This window comes from Gadus chalcogrammus, chromosome 9 (assembly GCF_026213295.1).
Source record: "Gadus chalcogrammus isolate NIFS_2021 chromosome 9, NIFS_Gcha_1.0, whole genome shotgun sequence".
Classification (NCBI taxonomy): domain Eukaryota; kingdom Metazoa; phylum Chordata; class Actinopteri; order Gadiformes; family Gadidae; genus Gadus; species Gadus chalcogrammus.
Genome location: NC_079420.1, coordinates 10,314,446 through 10,337,756, shown reverse-complemented (window position 1 = coordinate 10,337,756; position 23,311 = coordinate 10,314,446). Strand labels below are relative to the sequence as shown.

At 46.6% G+C, this 23,311-nt stretch overlaps 2 protein-coding genes across 2 annotated transcripts; one reads left to right on the top strand and one right to left on the bottom strand.

Annotated features, from left to right (window-relative positions):
• The first annotated feature begins 883 nt into the window (after positions 1–883).
• On the top strand, positions 884–10,843 carry tsg101a (tumor susceptibility 101a). The gene is made up of 10 exons (XM_056598202.1): positions 884–1,492; positions 2,592–2,679; positions 4,198–4,263; positions 4,543–4,706; positions 5,155–5,281; positions 6,104–6,161; positions 6,958–7,052; positions 9,012–9,214; positions 9,461–9,700; positions 10,321–10,843. Exons 1-10 carry the CDS (start codon positions 1,451–1,453, stop codon positions 10,408–10,410), a joined length of 1,173 nt encoding a protein of 390 aa, XP_056454177.1. The 5' UTR covers positions 884–1,450; the 3' UTR covers positions 10,411–10,843.
• Positions 10,844–12,276: 1,433 nt separating this feature from the next.
• Positions 12,277–19,615, bottom strand: ldha (lactate dehydrogenase A4). Its single transcript, XM_056598576.1, has 8 exons — positions 19,508–19,615; positions 17,991–18,116; positions 17,107–17,224; positions 16,371–16,544; positions 15,390–15,563; positions 14,887–15,004; positions 14,144–14,267; positions 12,277–13,539 (listed from the first exon to the last, which is right to left on the bottom strand). The coding sequence occupies exons 2-8, from the start codon at positions 18,114–18,116 to the stop codon at positions 13,375–13,377; spliced, it is 999 nt and encodes a 332-aa protein (XP_056454551.1). The 5' UTR covers positions 19,508–19,615; the 3' UTR covers positions 12,277–13,374.
• Positions 19,616–23,311: the final 3,696 nt, after the last annotated feature.

Genomic DNA, 23,311 nt, shown 5'->3' with positions numbered 1-23,311 from the left:
ACACCCCTAGTGGCCTCTGGATCACCAACTAATGTCACAGGTCGGCCACAGTGTGTGAGGCTGCAGAGCGACGTGTCGGACATAATAGTGTGCAGCACCTCTGTCTAACACTAAACCCCGCAGTCTGATACTGCTTAATAGTGCTGCCCCCTGCAGGACAGTTTTCGGATGACTCTACGATTGATGATGCTGAGTACAGAGTGTGATGGACAGTTTTGTGTAGTGGTTTGAACCAAATCATCTGTAACTCAACCTCACATAGACTAAGTAGTCTTTGGTGGATTGTATGAAGCAATGGACCTGTCTGAACCCAGTCAGCATCCGGGGAAAGGAGGTGGACATTGTTGAGGTATACAAATTCCTGGGCGGCCATATAGACAGAAACGGTGCATGATTGAATATCGTGCTGCCAACGGCTCACACCCATTCTGCATCGAGCCCATGGTCAAACTACACAACCAAGCCTGTCCACTACACTCCATGACTGCCGAACAAAGTGCTTCTTCCTCAATACTAGGGAACCCCAAAATGTGCTCTACAAAATAATGAGAGTTTGCAGACCGGGCTCCACAGTGGTGGAACAAGCTCAAATCACTGTGTACAGAAATGGGAAACTGTCATATAGCCAATCAGGTTCAAAGACACGAAAAGAAGATCTATTTTATTTGATGTGTTTTACTAAATGTAACCTACTTTATTAAGTATCTACTGGTGTTATAATGTTTCTTTATTAACGTTGTGTATATTGCTCTGTTGCTTTTATTCAAATTTTGTTGGCACTTTAATTTTCTTCGGGATTGACAAAGTTCTGTCTTATCTTTATGATAAATTTGTAATGACACCAATTAATTCAGTTCGGTTTTTATCACCAATATCTCCAAAAAAATCCAAAAAAATCAATTTAGTCATAATGACAAAAGCTAAACATCAAGATCACTCGATAATACGATTAAACATGAATATTTAAAGTAAACAATAAGGCTGAGACGTCAGTCATAAACAGGAAGTAGTCAGGTAAAATACCGGAAGTTGCTTTTGTTGACGGGCTGCTAGCCGCATAGCTGCTGTGATCTGGGGTTGTTATTACGTTCTCTTTACAGTTCCAAAACTTGTCATTGAATCTAAGGTCCGTTCACACGGACACAACGCTCGTCTCGTTTCACCATAAGAGTGTCGTGAGAGTTAAACAGTTTGTATATTCCGGTAAACTAGACCAACGAGCGCTTTGTGATAGCTTAGCTCTGCGGCTAACCCTTAGCCCATCTCGCGATAGCTTAACTTAGATATTGGCTAACCGCTAGCCCCTCTCGCGATAGCTTAGCTTTGCGGCTAACCCTTAGCCCCTCTCGCTGTTGGCTCTAAAGTCAGATCTCATATCGATACTGTCATCGTATATCGACCCTGTCTGATCAGTTTAGTGATTTAAGATCACCCCAGCCAAGTGTCCGTCATGGCAGTGGTCAACGATGGCGCCCTGAAGAAAATGCTGAAGGTAAGCAGGCCTGTGTGTGTGGGGGGTGCATTTATTAATTATTATTTATTATAAGGTCTGTTCATGACTTTTATCCACCCCGCCAACCATGAGTATTAGTGCTGCCCTTGCTGTCTTAAGTAGCTGGATCAGAGCCAGGGTGTTTGCACGAACCACATGAAAGTCGTCGGGAAAATAGGTTGGATAGGGGGCGGGCACTTTGAAACAATACCAGCCAGGTGATTTGAAGAACCGTCTGTCTGTCACCCCCTGACGTAGATGAATAGGTCGAAGCATGATGGATGCAGTGTGGGCTCTCAAAGGGCAACCTTAGTGGGTACTCTGACAATACAGTAATTGCACTGCTGAAGATGAGACAAATTATGAAAACAGTAAAGAATCGAAAGTTTCAAACAGTAAGGTCAGTTATATAAACAAAACACATAAATACATGATGCCAAGTGGAATACTTAATGTATACATGCACACTGTGTACTATTTACATTGCTATTATTATGTCATAAGAATAACATTATGCATCCTACTTCATAACTGTCTGAGAGGTCCTACAGTTATCTATTTAGCTCTGCTTTCAAACTGCTAAATCATTTCAGCCTCATAGCATCATTGCCTTAATTGTCAAAATTGCCAAATTGTCATATCCAATAACTCTCCTCTCCTCACGCTGCTGATTCCCCGTGCCTCGTTGGCTATATCCACAGCCAATCAGAGTACTTTTTACATTCCTTAATTATTATCTGCCTAAGTCATATTTGACTAAGGTAGCTTTTATGCTAAATACAAGATGAACCTTAAAATATGACCCATGCAATTCTGCTGTGAGATTAAGGATAATTGAGTTAAGGCTGTCATTGCATTATGTTGTTTCAATGTCTTGGTTACCTAAGAAACTAAATGGTATTCACAGTATTTCAACTGTAGATTACTTTGTCATTTTGAATACAAATGAATTTACCTCGATGCTACCCAGACTACTGCGACATAAGTCAATGTTATTCAACTTTGTTTGAGTGATGGATCGTTATAACTGCTCTGCATAATCAGTACCATTCCGAAGTCACTGTCCTCTCTAACCACGTGTTTGAATGTGTTTTGACAGCAATACCGATACAAGGAGATGACAGTCCGAGAGATCACCAACGTCATCTCCCAGTACAAGGACCTCAAGCCTGTCATGGACTCTTATGGTAAGGTCGTTCCAATTAGATGTTTGTTAGTTAGTTTGTGGAGTGTTGATTTCTTATTTATCTTGTGGAATGAATATTAACGTTTGCTGGAGGCTTCAATGTCGTGGTCTGTGTAGAAATAAACTCCAAAAAGCTTTGTTGTTCAAGTGATAGAATGATTTGACTGTTTTGGTTCTGAAATGTTACGTAACCTTTTGTTGGGTAATATAGAATGACGTTATATTGATGTGTATATCGGGTAGTCCATACAATTCTTCTTAATATGGGTTAGGTCAGGGGTTTTCAAAGTGTGAGAGAGTGAGCCCCCCCTCAGAGAACAAAATTCAGCTGAGCCCCCCCCCCCCCCCCCAAGAAGAAATGTTCTAAAGACCTGTGTTTTGAAAGCTATCTTAATTATTTTACACATTTTAAACATCTCTGATCATCATTTTAAAACATTTGAAACATATGTTTTAAACATTTTAAACATATTTTTTAAACATATTTTTTAAACATTTTAAACATATTTCTGAAACATTATAACATCTTTGTGCGTTTTTAAACACATTTAACACAATTTAACAACTTTATCTAAGCATGTTTTAGCTTAACCTTTTTTAAATACATTTGAACATCTTAATCTGTGTAAACTGCCAGTTTACACAGATTCATTCAGGGTCCCCGACTCTGAGTCGAATCAGATCTGCTTTTTCAGCACAGAGATTCGACTATTCGGCGGGGTTTGTTTACCGGCGTTGCTATGTTGACCTACATTATATAAGCAACTGAAAACGATGCCGGTTTGAAACTAAAACTGTGATTCTGAAAAAAGTATAAATGCTATCAAAATTCCGTTTGGATAGTATTGAAAATACAAGTGTGTAGATTTGTTCAATGGTTTGAACGATGGTAAACGATTGAAAAATTAATGAGTTACGATGTCTAGAAGTAGGTGTGTCAGAATGGGCTGACGTCTTCAATGAAAACAGCTGAAAACGAAGCGTAATGAATCTAAAACTGTGATTCTGAAGACATTTTAAATGATATCGAAATTCTGTTTAGATATTATTGAAGATACAAGTGTGTAGATTTGTTAAATGGTTTGCACGAAGATAAACGTTTGAAAATTTATTTAGTTAGGTTACTTCTACAGTTGAAGTACGATTGATGATTTGAATCATCGACTTTCAGGTTTTTTCGGGTTTATATTTTTCTCACGTCGCGCCCCCCCCTGAAGAACCCTCGCGCCCCACACTTTGAAAACCACTGGGTTAGGTGATCATGAATGATCTGTGATCATTTCCTTTTTCTTTTCTTGTGAATCAGTGGGATTGGTTTTAAATTGGCTCATTTGGCTTCTTCTACCACACCTTCGCATGCATCTTTTATGTTTAAATACTATCAGTTTGTATTTTAGTTGCGTAAATATAAAAATGATAATAAGATTTAGAACGTCGTCATTCATTGGTTCATAGTATGTTCCTTCATGCAGCAGCAATGTTGCCTTGTCACTTATGGTGTATATCTCCCATCTGCCAGTGTTCAACGATGGCTCCACCAGAGAGCTGATGAGCTTGACGGGGACGGTTCCCGTTAGCTACAGAGGTACTGAGCGGTGATTTGTTCAGCATAAAACAACAGCACACTGTTACAAAGATATTCAGGCACATAGAAATGTGTACTTTCACATTTAATATTATGGATGTTTTTTCATTTTATACCATGAGGTATCATTAAATATGTTATCTTAAATGTAAACTATATGAATTTATATTATTTCTAGTTGAACTCTGACCCGTGTTAATACACGTTGAACAGGTTAAACATGTTTTTTGGATACCCATGTGGTTGTTAAATCATCATCCCCCCCTCCCCCCCTCGTAGGAAACGTGTACAACATCCCCGTGTGTCTGTGGCTGCTGGACACCTACCCCTACAACCCCCCCATCTGCTTCGTCAAGCCCACCAGCGCCATGATGATCAAAACGGGTAAACATATCGACGCCAACGGCAAGATCTACCTGCCGTACCTCCACGAGTGGAAACACGTAAGTCTAAGATTTTGTACGCGTTAGAAAAATGCAATATCTGTGGTATTGCCTTGTTATCTATTTATGCTCATTGTTTTGTTATTGCAAACATTTTTGCATTGACTAATGTTTATATTTATTTTTTGTGTAGTTTGATTTTGACCAGCATTTTCTTTTAGGAATTAAAGTTATATCATCCTATAGACTGACTACAACTATTCCCCTTTGAACCAGGTTATTAAATGTATTCGTATTGAATTGTAATTACATTTTATTAGTGTAGCCCTTAATAACAGGTGCAGTCTCAAAGGGCTAAGCAGGCTGTGTTTTTATGACAGCCCCCTGACTCTAGCCCCCTAGGGGGAAAGAAAAATAAATAAAAATACATTATTAAACCCTTCTTGGACTATTGGAACGGTTAGATGTGTAACTGTGGTCCATCCTCACGTCTCCCCGTGTGTTCCAGCCCCAGTCGGACCTGTACGGCCTCATCCAGGTGATGATCGTGGTGTTCGGGGACGAGCCCCCGGTCTTCTCCCGGCCCACCACGCAGGCCCCCCATCAGGCCTTCCAGGCCGCCGGCCCCCCTAACCGTGAGTGCTGCCGTCGGGCCTCTTAAGGTCACACCTGCTGCCCACGGTGGTTGAAGTTTGAGTGTGTAAAAACATGCCTCTTCAGCACCCCGGCGTCTGTGCAAACTGTGCCGGCTGCCTGTTCTGGCGTGTTTGAACATGAGGTGCGGTCTGACAACGTGCGCCGTGCACGCAGTTGTTTGAGTCGTGACGTGACTCAAAAAAAAGACAGGGTGTTTGGAGCTGATTTTGTTCCTGGAGAAGAATGCGCCCCAGTGAAGGCCCCTTTAGTAGTCTAACCTGAAAGAGAGGCGCACAGTGGTCTGGCCCTTCGGCGCACATGCTCACACAAACACTAAAGCTCAGTAATGCAAATGGCGGGGATTGCACCGTAGGAAACACACTTACAGCACCTCCTTGAAGCAACAATACACGTTTAAACTTAAAGGCTTACAGTGTTGAATCCCAGTATCTGGGAAGGGGCTCGAACCTTCTCACCTTTCGGGGTACTATTCTGTGATTGATCTAACTGAAGTCTGCGATCAATAAGTCTGGAGTTTTACCCCATACCTACAGGGTTTACACTACAGGAAGAATACATGTTTTATACGGACTACAAGAGATTACAATATAACTACATTTGAGAATTTCTCATATTTTCATATTGACTCGACCACAAGCTATTACCTCCCCAACACATTGTTATTTGTTAGTAATTCACCCTTAAATAAATGTTACATGCTATAATAATAATGCATCGTCTGCAGGTGGTGCTGTTGTATCAGTTTTGTAGAAAAGGTCAGACCCTTAACTGTAATCTCTGACTGTTTCTGTGTCCTTCAGCCTCTTACATGCCTGGCCTGCCTGCCGTTTCCCCCTATGGACCGAATGCCAACCCTGGGTAAGCCATGTTCCTCCCCTGTCCTCCCCCACACCCAACCACCCACACCAAGAGCCTCCGCACTCTGCCCAACCAACCTGTTTGGACACGATTCACCCGCTCACAAACAGTCAGTCTTTTGAATGGCCTCACTTGTGCCCTCATTCCCTAAGGCCTATATATGACAATGTTTGGGGACGAGCCAAGAGTGTAGTTGGACACAGATTATGCACCGTACATATACCGGTGTGATGTGTAGTGGGCGTGTAAACAAGCCCACATATATTTAATGTCAGCTTGGGACAGCTCAGATGCACAGGGTGACCACTTATGTGCAGGAATGCTATTGGACGAATCTGATAACATGAAAAACACTATGAATGAGATCTAGCACAGACGGATAAGTGTGCGTCACTTTTACGCTTGTTAAACGGTGCACTATGGGTTTCATTGACTATTCAACTCTATGCTGATTCACATTTGTCTAAATACCGGACAAAGCATTAGGTGACTAAATAGTGCACTTTAAATCCCTTAAAATGTTGTTCTATTCTCTTGGATTTAACTCCATATAAGTTGTATTATTGTCTAGCTTTTAATTGTTTTAATTGTATTTGTTTGTTTTATTACTAGATAGGTGAATCGTACAGCACTTTGGTCAACTGTTGTTGTTTTTAAAGGACTCTTGAATAAACTTGAGCGTGAACTTTAGGACCAACTAGATCGCGGCCCTGCATGCATAGCTATCAGTATCTGCAGCCCCGGCCGCTGCCTCCAGTCTAACCCCGTAACCAGATCTCCCTGTGGTCCTTTGCAGCGGTTACCCTGGTTACCCGTACCCAGGGGGGAGCGCGTACCCGGCGGCGGCGGTACAGGGCCACTACCCGTCTCAGACCCCGGGCTCCGCTGTCGGTATGTTCTGCCCGTGGAGCTATGGGACGCGTTCTGCAGCATTCATCGTTCCCTTGGGAACCCATCTCTGTTAACGGACCCTCTTCCTCCCAGCGGCCGTGGTGGTGGGGACTCTTTGGGGACGCAATGACCACACGATGCATTCTGTTGGTTTCATTTTACATTTACATATAGGGCATTGAGCAGACGCTTTTCCCAAAAAGTGACTTAAAACGGTTAATACACATATTGACACACCGACGGCGGTGTCGGCCATGCAAGGCGACAGCCGGCTCGTCGGTAGCAGTTAGGGAGAGGCGTCTTGCTCAGGGACACCTCGACACTCGGCTAGGAGCAGCCGGGGATCGAACTAGCAACCTTCCGGTGGCCAGTCAACCTGCTCTACCTCCTGAGCTAAGCCGACCCATTTCCTCTGTATGCCGTTCACTCACCCAGGTGTCATCCAGAATTGAGAGTTGTCATGGTTCCCACGACGATTCTAGAAGGTTTTTCCCGACATCCGATTATACCACGTAGCGGTTGGAGGAAACTGTATTGTTGGTAGTTCTCCTTTCTGCAGAATGATTAACTGAATGGCATTCACAGGCCTTGGCGGTTTCACAACCGGGAGTCAACACCACCCTTGTGGACCACCACCTTATCCTTTCCCTTAGTGCTGCTTGAATCTGTATCTGAGGTACCACTCAGTCTGCAAGTGTTGCGTTATCGCAGAATTCTCCCGAACAATGTCGTTTTTTCATTTCCTCATGTGAGGTTTACACAGGAAACCGGTTTGGCAATATTTGGCCGGTTCTTTCTGCCATTATCATTCTTGCTATTGTGAATGTTTTTATTAACTAAACCAGCTGTTATATTTTGAACGGTGACCTTTAGACAACCTCCGTGACCTTTGAACTTCTGGAAGGGGAACTGAAAGGTCGTCGGTGAAACCAGAGTGGGGCGCATTAAAGGGCAGGGGGGTTGAGACCGGGGTGGGATGGAGCCCCCCCCCCCCCTGTACAGGGCTATATTTAAGACCGGGGAACAGTGGCTCACACCAGCCTGTGAGCCAGCTGATGCACAGCTGGTTCTAGACCAGTGTGGGAGGTAGCTTTGATCCAACTATATATAGTGAAGAAGATGGGCGGGGACGAGATGAGCCCTGACTGTAGGAGTTCTCACGGTGTGAGTTTAGAGTCCTCACTGTTAGTGTTTACAGTCCTCCTCTTGTTCGAGTCCTCACTGATCGAGTCCTACAGTCCAATCAGTGCTCCACCGAGCTGACCCGCCTATGGTCAGAACCATGACCCTTTTGTTCCCGCTTAGTTTGGACCAGTCTGTTGCAAGCCTTTGACACCTTATTCCTAAAGTGCCACATCGCTCGGGGAAAAATTAGCTCAATGGTGTTGCAATGTTATGCTCAAACACAGCCAGACTGTAGATGTGGTGTTAAGGGTTGGAAGATCTAAAATATATATAGAAAATAACTTATTCAACTCGTTTTTTTATGTTGAGCTTATGGAAGTGGTCAACTGTTGACTCTGCCTTTTTTAAGCTTCTCTGTGTTTACACAAGCTGCTTCTTTCAACGGCAGTTGCATCCGATTTATTACACAAAGCAAAGAAAAGGTTATTCAAAGGAAAGCCTTTACTCTGCTTCACCATATTTACAATGTCAAGCGCTTTGCTGGTCTTGTAAAGCACCATTTATATTAAATAAATAATTGGTAGTTATATTATAGATATTATTATGATATATATATATATATAGTTATATTAGTAATGCATCTTGACGCTTTTGCAAAAGGCACTGGGCCCCCTGGGATTGAAACAGTCGTACAGGGTAGTGGACGGTCAAGGTTGTATGCTCTCTGGTCTTGGTTCTTGGTTCCTCTCTCTCCGTGTTCTTCTCTGCGTCCCTCACCTGGTCCCTCACCTGGTCCCTCACCTGGTTCCTCACCTGGTGCTCCTCCCGCTCCAGGCCCCAGCCGGGACGGCACCATCGGGGAGGACACCATCCGCGCCTCGCTCATCTCGGCGGTCAGCGACAAGCTGCGCTGGAGGATGAAGGAGGAGATGGACCGCGCCCAGGCCGAGCTGGACGCCCTGAAGAGGACCGAGGAGGACCTGAAGAAGGGCCACCAGAAGCTGGAGGAGATGGTCACGCGCCTGGACCAGGAAGTGGTCAGTCAAGTATTTCTCATCATTTTGTTGTTGTTGTTTTTTTGTCGTTGTTGTTGTTATTGTTGTTTTCGTTGACATCGTTTTGTTGTCGTCGCATCGCCGTCGTTGTTGTTTTTCTTGTCGTGGTTGTTGCCTTCGTCTGCGCTGTCCCCATCGTTAGTCGTTGTTGTTTTTGTTGTTGTTGTTGTTGTTGTTGTTATTGTCACGTGTCTGACCCCCACGTTTCCCCCCCCCCCCGGCCTGCAGAGCGAGGTTGACCGAAACATGGAGCTGCTGAAGAAGAAGGACGAGGAGCTGAGCGAGGCGCTGGAGAAGATGGAGAACCAGTCGGAGAACAACGACATCGACGACGTCATCGTGCCCACGGCGCCGCTCTACAAGCAGATCCTCAACCTGTACGCCGAGGAGAACGCCATCGAGGACACCATCTTTTACCTGGGCGAGGCCCTGCGCCGCGGCACCATCGACCTGGAGGTCTTCCTCAAGGTGAGCCTGGGGTTGGACTCCCAAACGACCTCATTTACATTTATAATTATAATAATAAACTTGTATTTTAGTTCAGCGTCCATGCATCCATGTTTTTCCGAACCTGGTACCTCTTAGTTTGGAGCATAACACCGCAGTGTTTGTGATGTTCTCTGCCTGTGTAGTAAATGAGTCATGTGATGGTATTGGAGCAGAGCAGAGACTTGCGTACTCGCCGATACCCGATACTGCCTTTTAGCCAGAATCTGAGGAAATTTCTGACGTTCGTTGAATTGGATTCCATCGACGTGCAACGTGTTAGGATGTTAGGCTGCATTGTTCACATTTTCAATGTAGTTATTTAATCATTCATTTCATTCATTTATTATACATTTTAAGTCGTTAAAGTGATCGGCAAAGTCGATTGGAATTCTTACTTACTGATTTATGAAGATGATTATTAACACAACATTATTATGAACACTCACGCTCACAAACATACACACTCTCTCACACACACACACACACACACACTCACACTCACACTCTCTTGAGCAAGCAACACACGCACTCTTGAGCAATAAAGGATGCGTGTTGTATTTCTGTGCGCCTCTCTGACTCCTCCCCTTCCTGTCCGGCAGCACGTGCGTCTGCTGTCCCGGAAGCAGTTCCAGCTGCGAGCGCTGATGCAGAAGGCCCGCAAGACGGCTGGCCTGAGCGAGCTCTACTGACCGGGACCCCCCCCCCACGAGCTCTACTGACCCCCCAGGGCCGCGTCTCTCCCTCTCTGCGCCTCCTACTCTCAATCAGTCCTCTTCTTCTCTTCTCTGCTCCCTCCTCCATTCGAAGCATCAAACCTGTGTTTGAAGAGCGGCCAATTAATCCCCCGTCTTCAGCGCACTCAACCAGCTCGGTGTCTCTCTTGAAGTCTATGTCGAGCACTGTCCCCCCCTCCCCCCCCTCAAAGCCAAAGGGTTGATAATAGCGGGCGTACTTTTCTACATATCCGGGTCACATTGGTACAAATATCCAGCGCTGGTTCTAAACAGGAAGTCAGGATCCGGGCCGTGAGACACGATGAGGCCCCCCCCCCCCCACGCCGGAACCCTGAGGAGTGTGGGAAGAAGTTTACCAATTTTTATAAAAATCTAAAGAGACACTCAATCACCGCTCTGCCCCCCCCCCCCCCCCACCCCGCCGGCCAAGGCCAACGCTGAACCGCGGGACGTCCAGGGACACGCCGCTTTGCTCCTACATTGTGCTGCAGCAGGGGGTCCTGGGGGGGGGGGGGGGGGCATCGCCCAGCAGGGGGTTCTGGGAGGGAGGCGGGCGTGACAGAGCAGGGGCGACATGGCGTCACGGGCGACACGGCGACACGGCGACACGGCGACACGGCCAGCCCGTGGGGAGGTGTGTTCGTGTGGAGTAAGCACAAATAGCTGCGGTGTAAGTTAGAGCGGCCCCTGCCCTCCTGACGAGAAGGTTACCCCGTGGTCTGGGGTGTCGATGTCCGGGGCGACCTTTCATGGAAGGGCAGCGGGCAGAAGGGCGGAGCTATAAGTGGGAAAGCCTCCAGTAGGCAGGAAGTGGCTGGAAGCTCCTCGGCCTTGAGTTTGGGTTTTGTACTTCTTTGTGTCCATGCTTTTGTTTCTTGTGATGTTGGTCAGTCCCCCCCCTCCCCTTCCCTCCATAACGACTCTCTCCTGTCCTTCCTTCCTCCTTTGCTCTTGTCTGTGTTAATGATCGTACCAGTGGGTTTTCCATTGGGCTGCTATGGTTTGTTTCCCTGTTGATTCCTTCTTCATTTCAGGTTGTCTCGACACTCACAAGCCAACGGCTAACTTTAGCGTTTTACTCCATTTACTTATCCTCTTTTTTCGCTTTCCACTCCGAATCGTCAATGTTATTGTTGTGGAGATTCTCTCCGTGAGTTTAGGGAGAACTATACAAAGAATTGTTGTACTAATTAAGTTAACTTATCTATAGTTTCCGGTCCTCTTTAAAATTACTTTTTACTAAATGCACTTTGAATTGTACGATGGTTATTCTAGGTTTGGGTTTCATCTCGTTGGGTTCCAGCCGTAGACGACTTGTCAATTTTTGTTTTATATATATCTGTAGATTTTATGTAACTCAGTTCAATTAAAACAATTCTGACTGGATCTCCATGTGTCCTTTTATTTGACCTGCTGGATAACGATGGACTTCATAACGCACACCCTTTAACGACAACCCATGAACTGCAAGGGATGTCCGACAATACTGCATTGTCGGTCATTGTTGTTTTTCTTCTACTGAAACAATCCAAAGTATTTGAAGTATTTTTAAAAGCACACACACCACTTTGAACGAGAATAACAAACCAGGCTAATCTGCCTGTTGGGTCAAACCATGGCCCGGCTTTACAGAACAGCTGACTGAGTGGGCTTTATTGAAAACACAGGAAAAACGACAGACCCATAATGCTACACTCTGTACACAAATAGATTGCCCATAATGCTACACTCTGTACACAAATAGATTACCCATAATGCTAGTCGGTACACAATGGAGCTAATTCAACAATGGGCATGAAAACAAGACAAAAGACCGTCACGTGATTTCTTTGATTTATTTGGTGGGAAAATCTAAACATGTGAGTCCAGCTGTCGGTCCACTGGTGGTGACGGACAGGAGGACTAGAATTTTTAGGAATACATGAACCTTCTGCTGCCTCTGCAGGCATTGAACCTTATGTGTAAAGACATCAGAAATAATATAAATACATTGTAAGGTGCACACTCAAAAAGAACAGTTGTTTTTTGACTCATTAGTTACTCTATTATACTAGGGTTCATTCACTGAAACTTTTGAGTACCACTGTTGTGTTTATGTTTTTTTTATATATATAAACTTCCTGGTTCTAGTAAATTCTCTTAAAATAAAATAAATATTTATCTTATAATTCTCTATCAGTGCATTTGCAGTCAAATGTTGGTGATACGTTTTTCAGTTGCTGTTGGGGTTGAGTGATGTGAGTTCAGCACTGGTGTGAAGTTTAAGGTGTTTTGGTATCACAGCAGGGACTGCACGCTGTTATCGTTGTCCTCGGTTTCAAGAAAGGAATGGAAGTCAAGACCAAAACAACAACTTGGATGGAAATACCTGACTGGCAAAAACAGACCTATCTGAGCAGTACATCGACAGACGACACGGATGAGTGACGACCAGGAGCCAAGCACACAAACAGACAAACAATAGTGTAATTTGCATTGATTTGCAAAGGTGTTTCCACCGGTGACACCGACTGCACGGTAAAGGCTGAGGCTATGAGGTCCTTCTCAAAGGCTTCAGTCATAGATAGAAGGGGGACATCTAAACCAAACTACTTCCAGTGCGCTACACACTCCCGTGCAAAGCCTTCCTGACGTGGGTCAGTCGGGGTTAAGACTAGCACATGGAGGTCACACGAGAAAGTAACGTGTAATCAGCCATGTAACAATGTAAACGCTACACTGCAAGGTCAGGGATAGGGTCAGGGGTCACGGTTAGTTTACACCATGCCATCACGTTAATACAATTGAAGCACTCGCTGCAACACGTTGTTACAATGCTACACTGATGAAAGTGTGACTGGTTTTTGGGGGAGGAGGTGGGGGAGAGATGGAGTAAGGGGGGGGAGGTAGGGGTGGGGTATGGGCTCAGAGCAAGGATCTTCACAGGGACAGCTCCTTCTGGACCTCCCACAGTGTCTCGGCGCTCTTCACCAGCTGCTTCTCCTCGTCGGGCTTCAGGGTCATGTGGATGACGTCTGTCAGGCCGCTGTTCCCCAGGACACACGGAACGCTGAGGAACACCTCGTCCTTCACCCCGTGCATGCCCTGCTCGGTGGGGAGGGAGGAAGGAGACAGTCAGAGGTTTGATGGGAACACCAGCCGGGATCACCTGGTCCGGGGGCTGGAGTGGTTGTGTTGGCGTGGGACTTAATGTACTCACTTATTGTACGTTGTACGTCCTGGCACTTAGTACTAAACATAGAGTAGCGTCTTATCCTAGCTGTCTTTGTTGTATAGGGGGGAGGGGTTAACCTAGTGATTGTTAGGGCTTGGCACTTGGTTCTATGAACATCCTTACTGTGCCGACAGCGATATATCGTTCCCTTTCTTCTGACAAATGGATTTATTGTAAGTCGCTTTGGATAAAAGCGTCTGATAAACGCCCTGAATGTGAAAGGACCAGCGCCACACAAACAGGCCCTGTTCGTTTGTTGTTACTTTGGAATAGTATTGATTATTTAAATAATCTTTTTATTATTTACTTTTTTATTATATTATTCATTTGTAAAAAACTATCAATAGATAGCTGGATACTTACTTAGATCTAATGTAGGTTAATAAAGACTTTTTAGTTAACCTTTTAGTATAAAACCTTATTCCCCTCCCAGCAGGGGTCTACCAGGTGGTTGGGTAAAGTGGGGCTGGTTACCTGGACCAGGGTGGACACCGGGTGCACCTTGTGCATGTTCTTCTGGATGCTCTCCACCAGGTCAGCAACGGACATACCGATGGCCCAGGAGGTGTAGCCCTTCAGCTTGATCACCTCGTAGGCACTGAGGACACACACACACACACACACACACACACACACACACACACACACACACACACACACACACACACACACACACACACACACACACACACACACACACACACACACACACGTTTAAGATGATATGTTGAACTGCCCTGCCTTGGTTTAATATATGATCGTACTGCTATGTAGGGCCGAGTTGAGCCAACCTGCCATACACAGGGCTATCATCCGTACCCTGGTAGAAAACGGTACATAGACTCCATGAAATGTGCTCCTCCTGCACAGTTTTTCAGTTCAGTCGTAGCACCGAGCTCACTTGACCTCAGTCAGAGGAAGCATTCTCACCACAGAGCTCACTCGAACTCAGTCACATATTTTCACTTTCCGTTTCTTTTACATCCTGCATTCCCTTGTGACCCTGGTGTGTGTAGAACCCTTTTGTGTCTTATCGCTGATGTTGACACACTGCACTGTGGCTTTGCGTTGTACCGCAGATCAATGTGGCGCGTTTCCTCGCGTCAATGCATGCATCGGACTGTAACTTTAGTTTCTGCCAGCTGTGAGATAGCAGGCCGGTACGGTGCCCGCTGTGAGATAGCAGACCGGTACGGTGGACCATGCCAGAAACTCACCCCTCCACCACCTCCTTGTGGACCTTCTTCCAGTTCTCAGAGTCGGCCTCTGTGCCCATCTGGGGGTTCAGCACCTGGAGAGAGACCCCAGCCACGTTCACACCACTCCACACGGGCACTGTGGGGGAGGGGGGGCACACACACACACTTTTAATACAACAGATTTTACATTTGAAACACACAAGTTGTAGGAAACGTAGACGACCGGACGGCAATGCTAAATAATTGTGTGATAATGATTGAAACTAGCTTGATTTAACATGACATCTAGATTTAAATGCGATATAGTGCGCTATATTATCAGAATATATTATCAGAATCAGACAAACATAACACAGGAGTGTTTTGTGATGTTCTCTGCCTGTGTAGTAAATGAGTCATGCGATCGTTTTGTTCTCGCCGATACCCGATACTGCTTTTTTTTTTTGCAGTATCTGCAGTATTTCCGATACTGGTATCGGTATCGGAACGACTCCAGTCAGAACGGGGTGCGGCCCACCCACCACTAGAGTCGCCGTGCTCCCCCACGATCCAGCCGTGGCAGCTGGACGGGTGCAGGTGCAGCCTCTCGCCCATCAGGTGGCGGAAGCGGGCGGAGTCCAGGTTGGTGCCGGAGCCAATCACGCGGTTGCGAGGGAAACCGCTCAGCTTCCACGCCACGTAGGTCAGGATGTCCACTGGGAGGTCGGGACATGAACCACGGTTACCATGGAGATCCCTTCCAGTCCACAGGGAGTGTAGCCTAGAGCCATGGCTGTACAACAAGATATCTGGAGATCACCAGCTGACTAGTCTCTCCCCCTCCATCCTCTCCCCCCCTCCCCTCGCTCTCTCACCACCACCAGAATACAGTCCCTCCCCCCTCACCTGGGTTGGAGACCACCAGCAGGATGCAGTGTCCCCCTCCCTCCCCTCACCTGGGTTGGAGACCACCAGCAGGATGCAGTCTCATCCTCCACCTCCCTCCCCCCTTCTTCTCTTCCTCTTCCCCTCCCCCTCTCACCTTGGTTGGAGACCACCCCCCCCTCCCTCCCCCCCCCCCTCACCTTGGTTGGAGACCACCCCTCCTCTCCCCCCCCCCTCACCTTGGTCTGAGACCACCCCTCCCTCCCCCCCCCCCCCTACTCTCCCCCCCCTCACCTGGGTTGGAGACCACCCCTCCCTCCGCCCCACTCACATGGGTTGGAGACCACCTCTCCCTCCCTCCCCCCCCCCCCTCACCTGGGTTGGAGACCACCCCTCCTCTCCCCCCCCCCCCCTCACCTTGGTCTGAGACCACCCCCCCCCCCCCCCCCCCCCCCCCCCCTCACCTGGGTTGGAGACCACCCCTCCCTCCGCCCCACTCACATGGGTTGGAGACCACCCCTCCCTCCCTCCCCCCCCCCTACTCTCCCCCCCCTCACCTGGGTTGGAGACCACCCCTCCCTCCACCCCCCTCCCCTGGGTTGGAGACCACCCCTCCCTCCCTCCCTCCCCCCCCTCACCTGGGTTGGAGACCACCAACAGGATGCAGTTGGGGCTGTACTTGACGATGTTGGGGATGATGAACTTGAAGATGTTGACGTTGCGCTGCACCAGGTTCAGCCGGCTCTCCCCCTCGTTCTGGCGGGCCCCCGCCGTCACCACGACGATCTTGGAGTTGGCCGTCACGGCGTAGTCTGTGGGGGGAAGACACCGGGTCAGCCACGGCGGGACGAACCGCAGGACAACAGCAACAGCTCAAGTGCCCTAGTTACAGTTACAAATATGTTCATTGAGGTCTTTCTGTCTGTCCGTCTGTCCGTTGCGTTTATTGGAAGGACGCGTGGTGGTGGTGTTGAAGCTTTGCTGATAATGATACACGGCCTGGTGCCTCCATGCTGCCATGCAGGAGCTCTCTCACTGAGTGTGTGTGGGGGTGGCTGAGTACTCAATGCACAACAGGTGTGCAGCCTCACCCAGCCCCAGAGTCCAGTCAATCAGACTCGGGCCAGGTGAGGCTGCTTCAACCAGCCGTCATCCACACACCTTGCTCCAGGTGTCCCTGAGCAAGACACCTCATCCTAACTGCTCCCGACAGGCTGTCGCCTTGGCATTATTTGCATGAATGGGTGAATGTTTGGCAATATTGTGAAGCACTTTGAGTGGCTGTTGGTAAGAAAAGCGCGGTATAAATGCAGTCCCTTTTACATAGCACCTGAGCAGTAAGGGAGAGAGAGCGTCTTTGTGGCCTGGACTGACCTTTGTCCGCGACGATCTTGTGCGTCTTGAGGAACAGAGACCCGTGCTGCAGGTCCATGACCTCGCCCTTCAGCTTGTCCTCCATCACGTCCACCAGGGCCAGCTCGTCACACAGGTCCTACACACACACACACACACACACACACACACACACACACACACACAGTTTCCCATTGATCAGCATTGAACAGCTCACTTCTGTTATGCGTCGATTTTTGTAGTCCTTTTACGTGCTCTGCCTATCAACCCCCTGGTCGGAGTCACAGGACCCCTCGGAGCTGCTGTTTGCAGTTGTAACGACCTCAGGGTCCTTATGTCTCGACTCTCAGGGTCGTCTGCTGGTCGGTCTGACGGCTATAGTTCTCTCTACATCGCCGCGGAGCAACATTCTTCCCGCAGACAGGTCTCCACTTTGAGAAATCAGAGCGGGTCTCTCAGGCGGGCTCGGTTGCCTAGTAACCGGACTTGTGTTTCCTTGGGTTCAGGGGTTCATCTGATTCATGGTGTTTGGCTTTGTGCTTCATTCATGCGGCGCTACCCCTCCCGTTCTGCCCGCGGTTCTGCAGGACTCATCTTGCCTTGCCTGTACGCGGGTACACGACCCACAGCCCCAGACAGACGCCCTCACTCTCCCCCGGGACTTGAGACTGTACTGGCTCGGATCCACATGAACGGACAAACTACACTTCAGTTTGATGTATAACCGATGAGGATAACATAACCAACCATGAAGGTTAATGGCGGACTGACTGACTCAGTCAGTCCGTACAAAACGAATTTAAATGTTAACCTTAGCGTGTTCCTTATCCAAACAAACTGCAGCATCTATGTTTATAGCTCTATGATAACGGGGGTGAATCGTTGATCGTCTGCTTCGGTCTTACCTTGAGCAGGATGCTGACGGCTGACGCCATGCCAACCATGCCGACCCCCACCACTGTCACCTTGTTCGTGGAGCCAATTGGCTCCTCCTTCATCACATGACTGATGAGTTTATCCTTGGTGGACATCTGAGGGGGAGGGAGGGGGGGAGAGGGAGACACAACAACAAAGGTGAAGTCGAGACAAGATCGTACAGATAAATATTAAGCATGTGTGTGTTTATTGGCTCACATTCTTATACATCAATTCCTCTTTTTAAATAGAAACCCCAAACCACAACGATTGGCACCCATTGCATTAGCAAGATGCTAAGCATTCAGATTGGCCACTTCCCTATTCTCCCTGGTATCCTAGTGTCTCTATATCCAGTCAATATATACATTAAGTTTCGCCAATCGCCATCTCAGCGCAAGGCAACCCGGCACTACTCTTACATGACGACGCAACTGGTTACATCACCCCCCCCCCCCGCCTCTCTCTCTCTGACTCAGAAGCACGTAGCACAGATGAGGGGCGTGGTGGTGTGTTCAGACGCACGTAGCGCAGAGACTAGCGTGGTCTGGAAAGAAGCACGTAGCGAAGAGACTAGCTTGGTGTGGACAGACGCACGTAGCGCCGCACAGAGACTAGCATGGTCTGGACAGACGCACGTATCGCAGAGACTAGCGTGGCGTGGACAGACGCACGTAGCGCAGAGAGAGACTAGCATGGTCTGGACAGACGCACGTGGGGCAGAGACTAGCCTGGTCTGGACAGACGCACGAAGTGGGTGTGATGATGATGATGATTCATGGGACAAAGTGTACCCTCTGTGTAGGCCCATCGCACATCAGTCAACCTGACCCCTAGTGGAGCCTACCGGCTGGTTCATGAGGGTGACGCGCTTTCGTTGCGTAAAACCAATTTTGGTGCCAAGTCATCCGTGTGCCAAGACGCGTTTTTCCGGAGTAAAACCGGACACCAGCACATTGTTTCCTGCTGTGGGCACCGCCCCCCAAGCAGTCCACCTCTCCAGAGTTATTATTTAAGGATATGGCTTCAAGGGAATTATATACAGCCTTATCCAACCACCCGAGCACACGAACACAGGCAACCCGTCTGTTCATGTAACCTCATAATAGACACACATGTTGAGTCTTAATACAAACAACGTGTTTATTTATTATTCATTAGGTTAGTTAAAATAAGACAGAAACGCCGCCCCCCCCCCTGCATCTCCCAGACACCTATAGTAGGCTCTATCCCACACACTACATAATGTCTGTATCGCCATCATTAGGGCTATATCACTATCTTTAGTTCTAGCCTATATAACAATCATTGGGTCTATATCACTATAATCAGGTAAATATCAATACATCCGGTCTATATCCCTATAATTAGGTCTATTGCACTTGAATTAGTTCTATATCACTATATAATTAGGTCTATATCAGTTTAATTAGTTATATATCCTCATTCACTCGCTGGCCAGAGCTACTCCAAGCTAAAAGGAAAATGACGTCAGAAGGTGTCCTACCTTGAGGCTATAGTGAAGCGATGTAGAAGAAGACTCTGAACTCCTGACTGCTAGCGGACGGCTGGTTGCGGCTCTCAGCAGTGGCGGCGCCGGTGGCTGTATTTAAAGAAGCGGACATGCGCAGTAGCGGAGGCGATGGGCGGGTCTCGGCGTATCATGTCGAGCGGCACGTAACCGAGAGGATGTGGGGAGTCTGTGGAGCGCCTGCGCAGTGCGAGATGTATATCCTTATCATAGGAAATGTGTCGTCATATTGGATTTTATTGTATTTTTGTGGTTTCAGATATTGAATTCATGTAACATGACGTTATTATTAGTGTTATTGGTATTAATAGGTATTCACAGAGTATCTGTGGATACCTATGGTTATTCTAGGGATTCTTATTCTTATTATTGTGGGCCTCTAATTTTCCATTAAACGAAAAGAGACGCTAGTGAAGCAATTAAGAAATGTCTCTTTATAAAGTCCTTTGTGCTGAATACATTCCTTTTAATTTTATTACAAGGAAACGGCCACAAAGGAAGAGGATGAATCGCTTGTGTAAAGGCCAGTGTTGTGAGAAGCCAGCCTTGCTGTACTCGCGGCCCGTGGCGCCCCCTGGTATTTAAATCTTGCCACTGCACCTCCGCCTACAGCTCCAAAACTGTTGCAGTTGCGCAGTAGGCCTACTTATATTTTAATCCAGTCAGTGGCGATTTCAAACTATTTTCAGGGGTGCACACCAACGAATTGTATCAGCACACCCACAGAAATATAATAATTATTATTATTTTCCAAAATTTAGGAGGTTAAGATCTAGGTAGTTATTCCCTGGATCCGTTTCAGCAGTCTCAGCAAAGACTTGTCATGGCATTCTAACCAGGGGCCTCTACGAATTCTCTTTTTTGCATAGAAAATTTCCTTTCCTATGGAGATGACCCGGAAGTGCTTGGAGGAAAGGTGGTTCGAATTCTAAAAATGCTTAAGAAAGGAGCCTTTATGCTTCCTTTAACCCTCCTTAAGCATATGTTACTCTTCCTGCGCTTCCTTTGCAAAGGAAAGGAGATAGTGGTATCCCATAATCCTTAATCGCGCAATATTTAAAGCAACATGCCACCGACGAAGTTTACCGACTCTACGCGAAGACGCGTGAGAGATAGCAGAGAGACGCGGTAAAGCAGAAGAATATAAGAGAAGAAAATACAATTGATAATAATGGATACCAATTCCAGAAACATAATTATTTGAATACAAATGAATTCATTTATTGCTGGTTAGTAAGCACATAAAATACACCATAAGAAAAGAAAATCCCAACTTCGCATTTAAGAAAGACTACTGGGGGCAGTTAATTTCAACATCAACATAAGTTTAGCCTCTTTTTTTTCACATGTGAATTCAAGTGGCCTAAAATATTCCCGTTGGCCGAGTCCAACCTAAGTGATTCTCACTGTTGGCGATAACCTGATTGAAATCAATACGACAAGAAGGATTCATGGATCAAAGAGCACTTGTTTCGTCTATCTTCGGAAAATTGTAGTTTCACACTAGAGACGCTAGAGGTCAGCAATACCCGCCGTCACGCAATGACGTCGGCTAGGAAGAGTGGAGTCGAATTCATTTTAAACAGTGCTGTCTTTTCCTATGTTCGAAAGGAAGCACCTTTTCATCTCTCCTTGACCCGATGACGTTTTCCAAAAAGGTTAAGGAAAGGAGGCATAAAGGTTAGGAGATTTGACTTGGTTGAGGCCCCAGGGCTTCAACCAATGTTGCCAGATTGGGCCTGATTTAAACATGATCACACTGATAGCTACTCGTAGATGGAGAGAGAGGAGCCTCGATGGGTTGCCCTCACCTGTTTTGGAAAAAGTAATTGCTTCCTCTTTCCCTAATGACATAGAGTACTTGGCTTTGTGCAGCATCTCACCCCAGCTATCTTTGTATACGGGGAATTGGTTAACCTAGCGATTGTTAGGGCTTGGCCCTTGGTGATATGAACATCCTTATGTACCGACAGCGATATATTGTTGTTTCTTTTTCTTCGGACAAATGCACTTATTGTAATTCACTCTGGATAAAAGCGTCTGCTAAATGTCCTCAATGCAAATGTAAATGTAGGCCTTTTAGAACCTGTAACTCGTGTAGGCTATTCTTTTTTTTTATAGCTTCCACCGAACTGGTTTTCAGTCTGAGATCGTTGTCTCTTATCTCTGGCTTGTTCCTTATTGCCCAGGTGAACACACTGGAGGGAGGACCTGTTGGACAACCTCTGTATTAAACGATTCCTCTCTTCTTCCTCGAGGATATGGTGACTGTACGAAGGGGGTTCAGAGATCGAAACAAACGTGTGTGTGTGTGTGTGTGTGTGTAAAAATACCACTTTATAAGATCCCTAATTTGTAGATATGTGATGAAGCTAAATTAATTTTCCTTTTCTTTCTGTTTCGTATTCCCTTCATAAGAGAAAAAAGTTAATTCATAACAATTTAATGTAAAACAAAGCAACTCAAGTATTCTTTGTAATCCAAATGGAATCTATGAATCACCTGTATCATAATCATGACTACCGATAGTCATAATATGACTATAGAATATGACATATATTTTCCAAACCACCGAATCTTTCTATTATTTAACATCTTTCTTGGTTGTATGCAATTGTTGTAAAATTAACTTTGCCCGGTTCCTTCCAGCCCCGAATCCTCGCCCAATTCTTAAGAAATGTTCTGCGATTAGTTAAATTATCAAGTGGAACAAACTAGAAATGCAGGACGATTATCAGGCTATATATTCAGAATAGATTATCAGGCCAATGTAAAATCGTCCCTGAGAAATTAGCATTACTGTCATCACACGGTGCTGCATTTTCCCTGATACCTCACCTGGTTCATGTGGTCAAATATCCTCCCCAATAAGATGATGAAAGATCCGCTCTATTCCGATCTCGAAGTCCATCACGGACGCGCTTCATCATTTTGACCAGCAGGTGGCGGCATAACACAAGTAATAATAGCGACATATTACCAAAGGTAATGCACTGTTACTTAGGTCACAAACACCGTATCCTCTTATGACCATCCAGATATTCAGCAACAGAACGGGAACCTAGGAGATCAGGATGGTCTCCCAAGTCTATAAAAACACAGCGATACAGATATTATATCGTAGTTTAAAGCAGACGCAAACTAAAAGCGAGTTCAGACGCCGCAGTGTTCCATCCCTCGAGACTACATTTCCCACGGTGCCCTTGGCCAGAATCCTTGCATGAAACCAACTCGATCCGGCTCTACTTGAAGTGGGGGGAAACGCTGTGTATACCAGATCTCTCTCTCGTTAGCGTGTAGCTCTGCGCTCAGGGACCGGAGACAACACTGTGTTATTGCGCTGGGCTTTGGGGCCGCTGTGTGGCAGAGGGCTGTCAGGGTTATTCTGCTCTCCTCACCAGAAGGGTAAACGACAGAAGAACCTTGCTTCACATCAATCATAGCTTAGGGCCCCACAGGCCCCCGGACTGGGAGGTTACGATGCTGGACTTCAGGCCCCTGAGCCGTCCCAATCTATTTTCTTACTTGCCTTTCTTGTATTTTGACCATTCCCCTCTCATCCCTTCTCCTACCCCTCTTCGCTTGTTCTCTCTCCCCTCCCCTCCCCTCCACTCCCCTCTCCTCTCCCATCTTCTCTTCTCGTCTCTCCTCCTCTTTCCTTTCCTCTTCTCTCCTCTTTCCCTAACTCTCAGAATTTCCTCTTGTCCTCCTCGCTTCTCTTTCTTTTCCTTTCCTCTTCTCTCCTCTCTTACCTTAATTCTCTTCCTTTCCTTTCCTTTT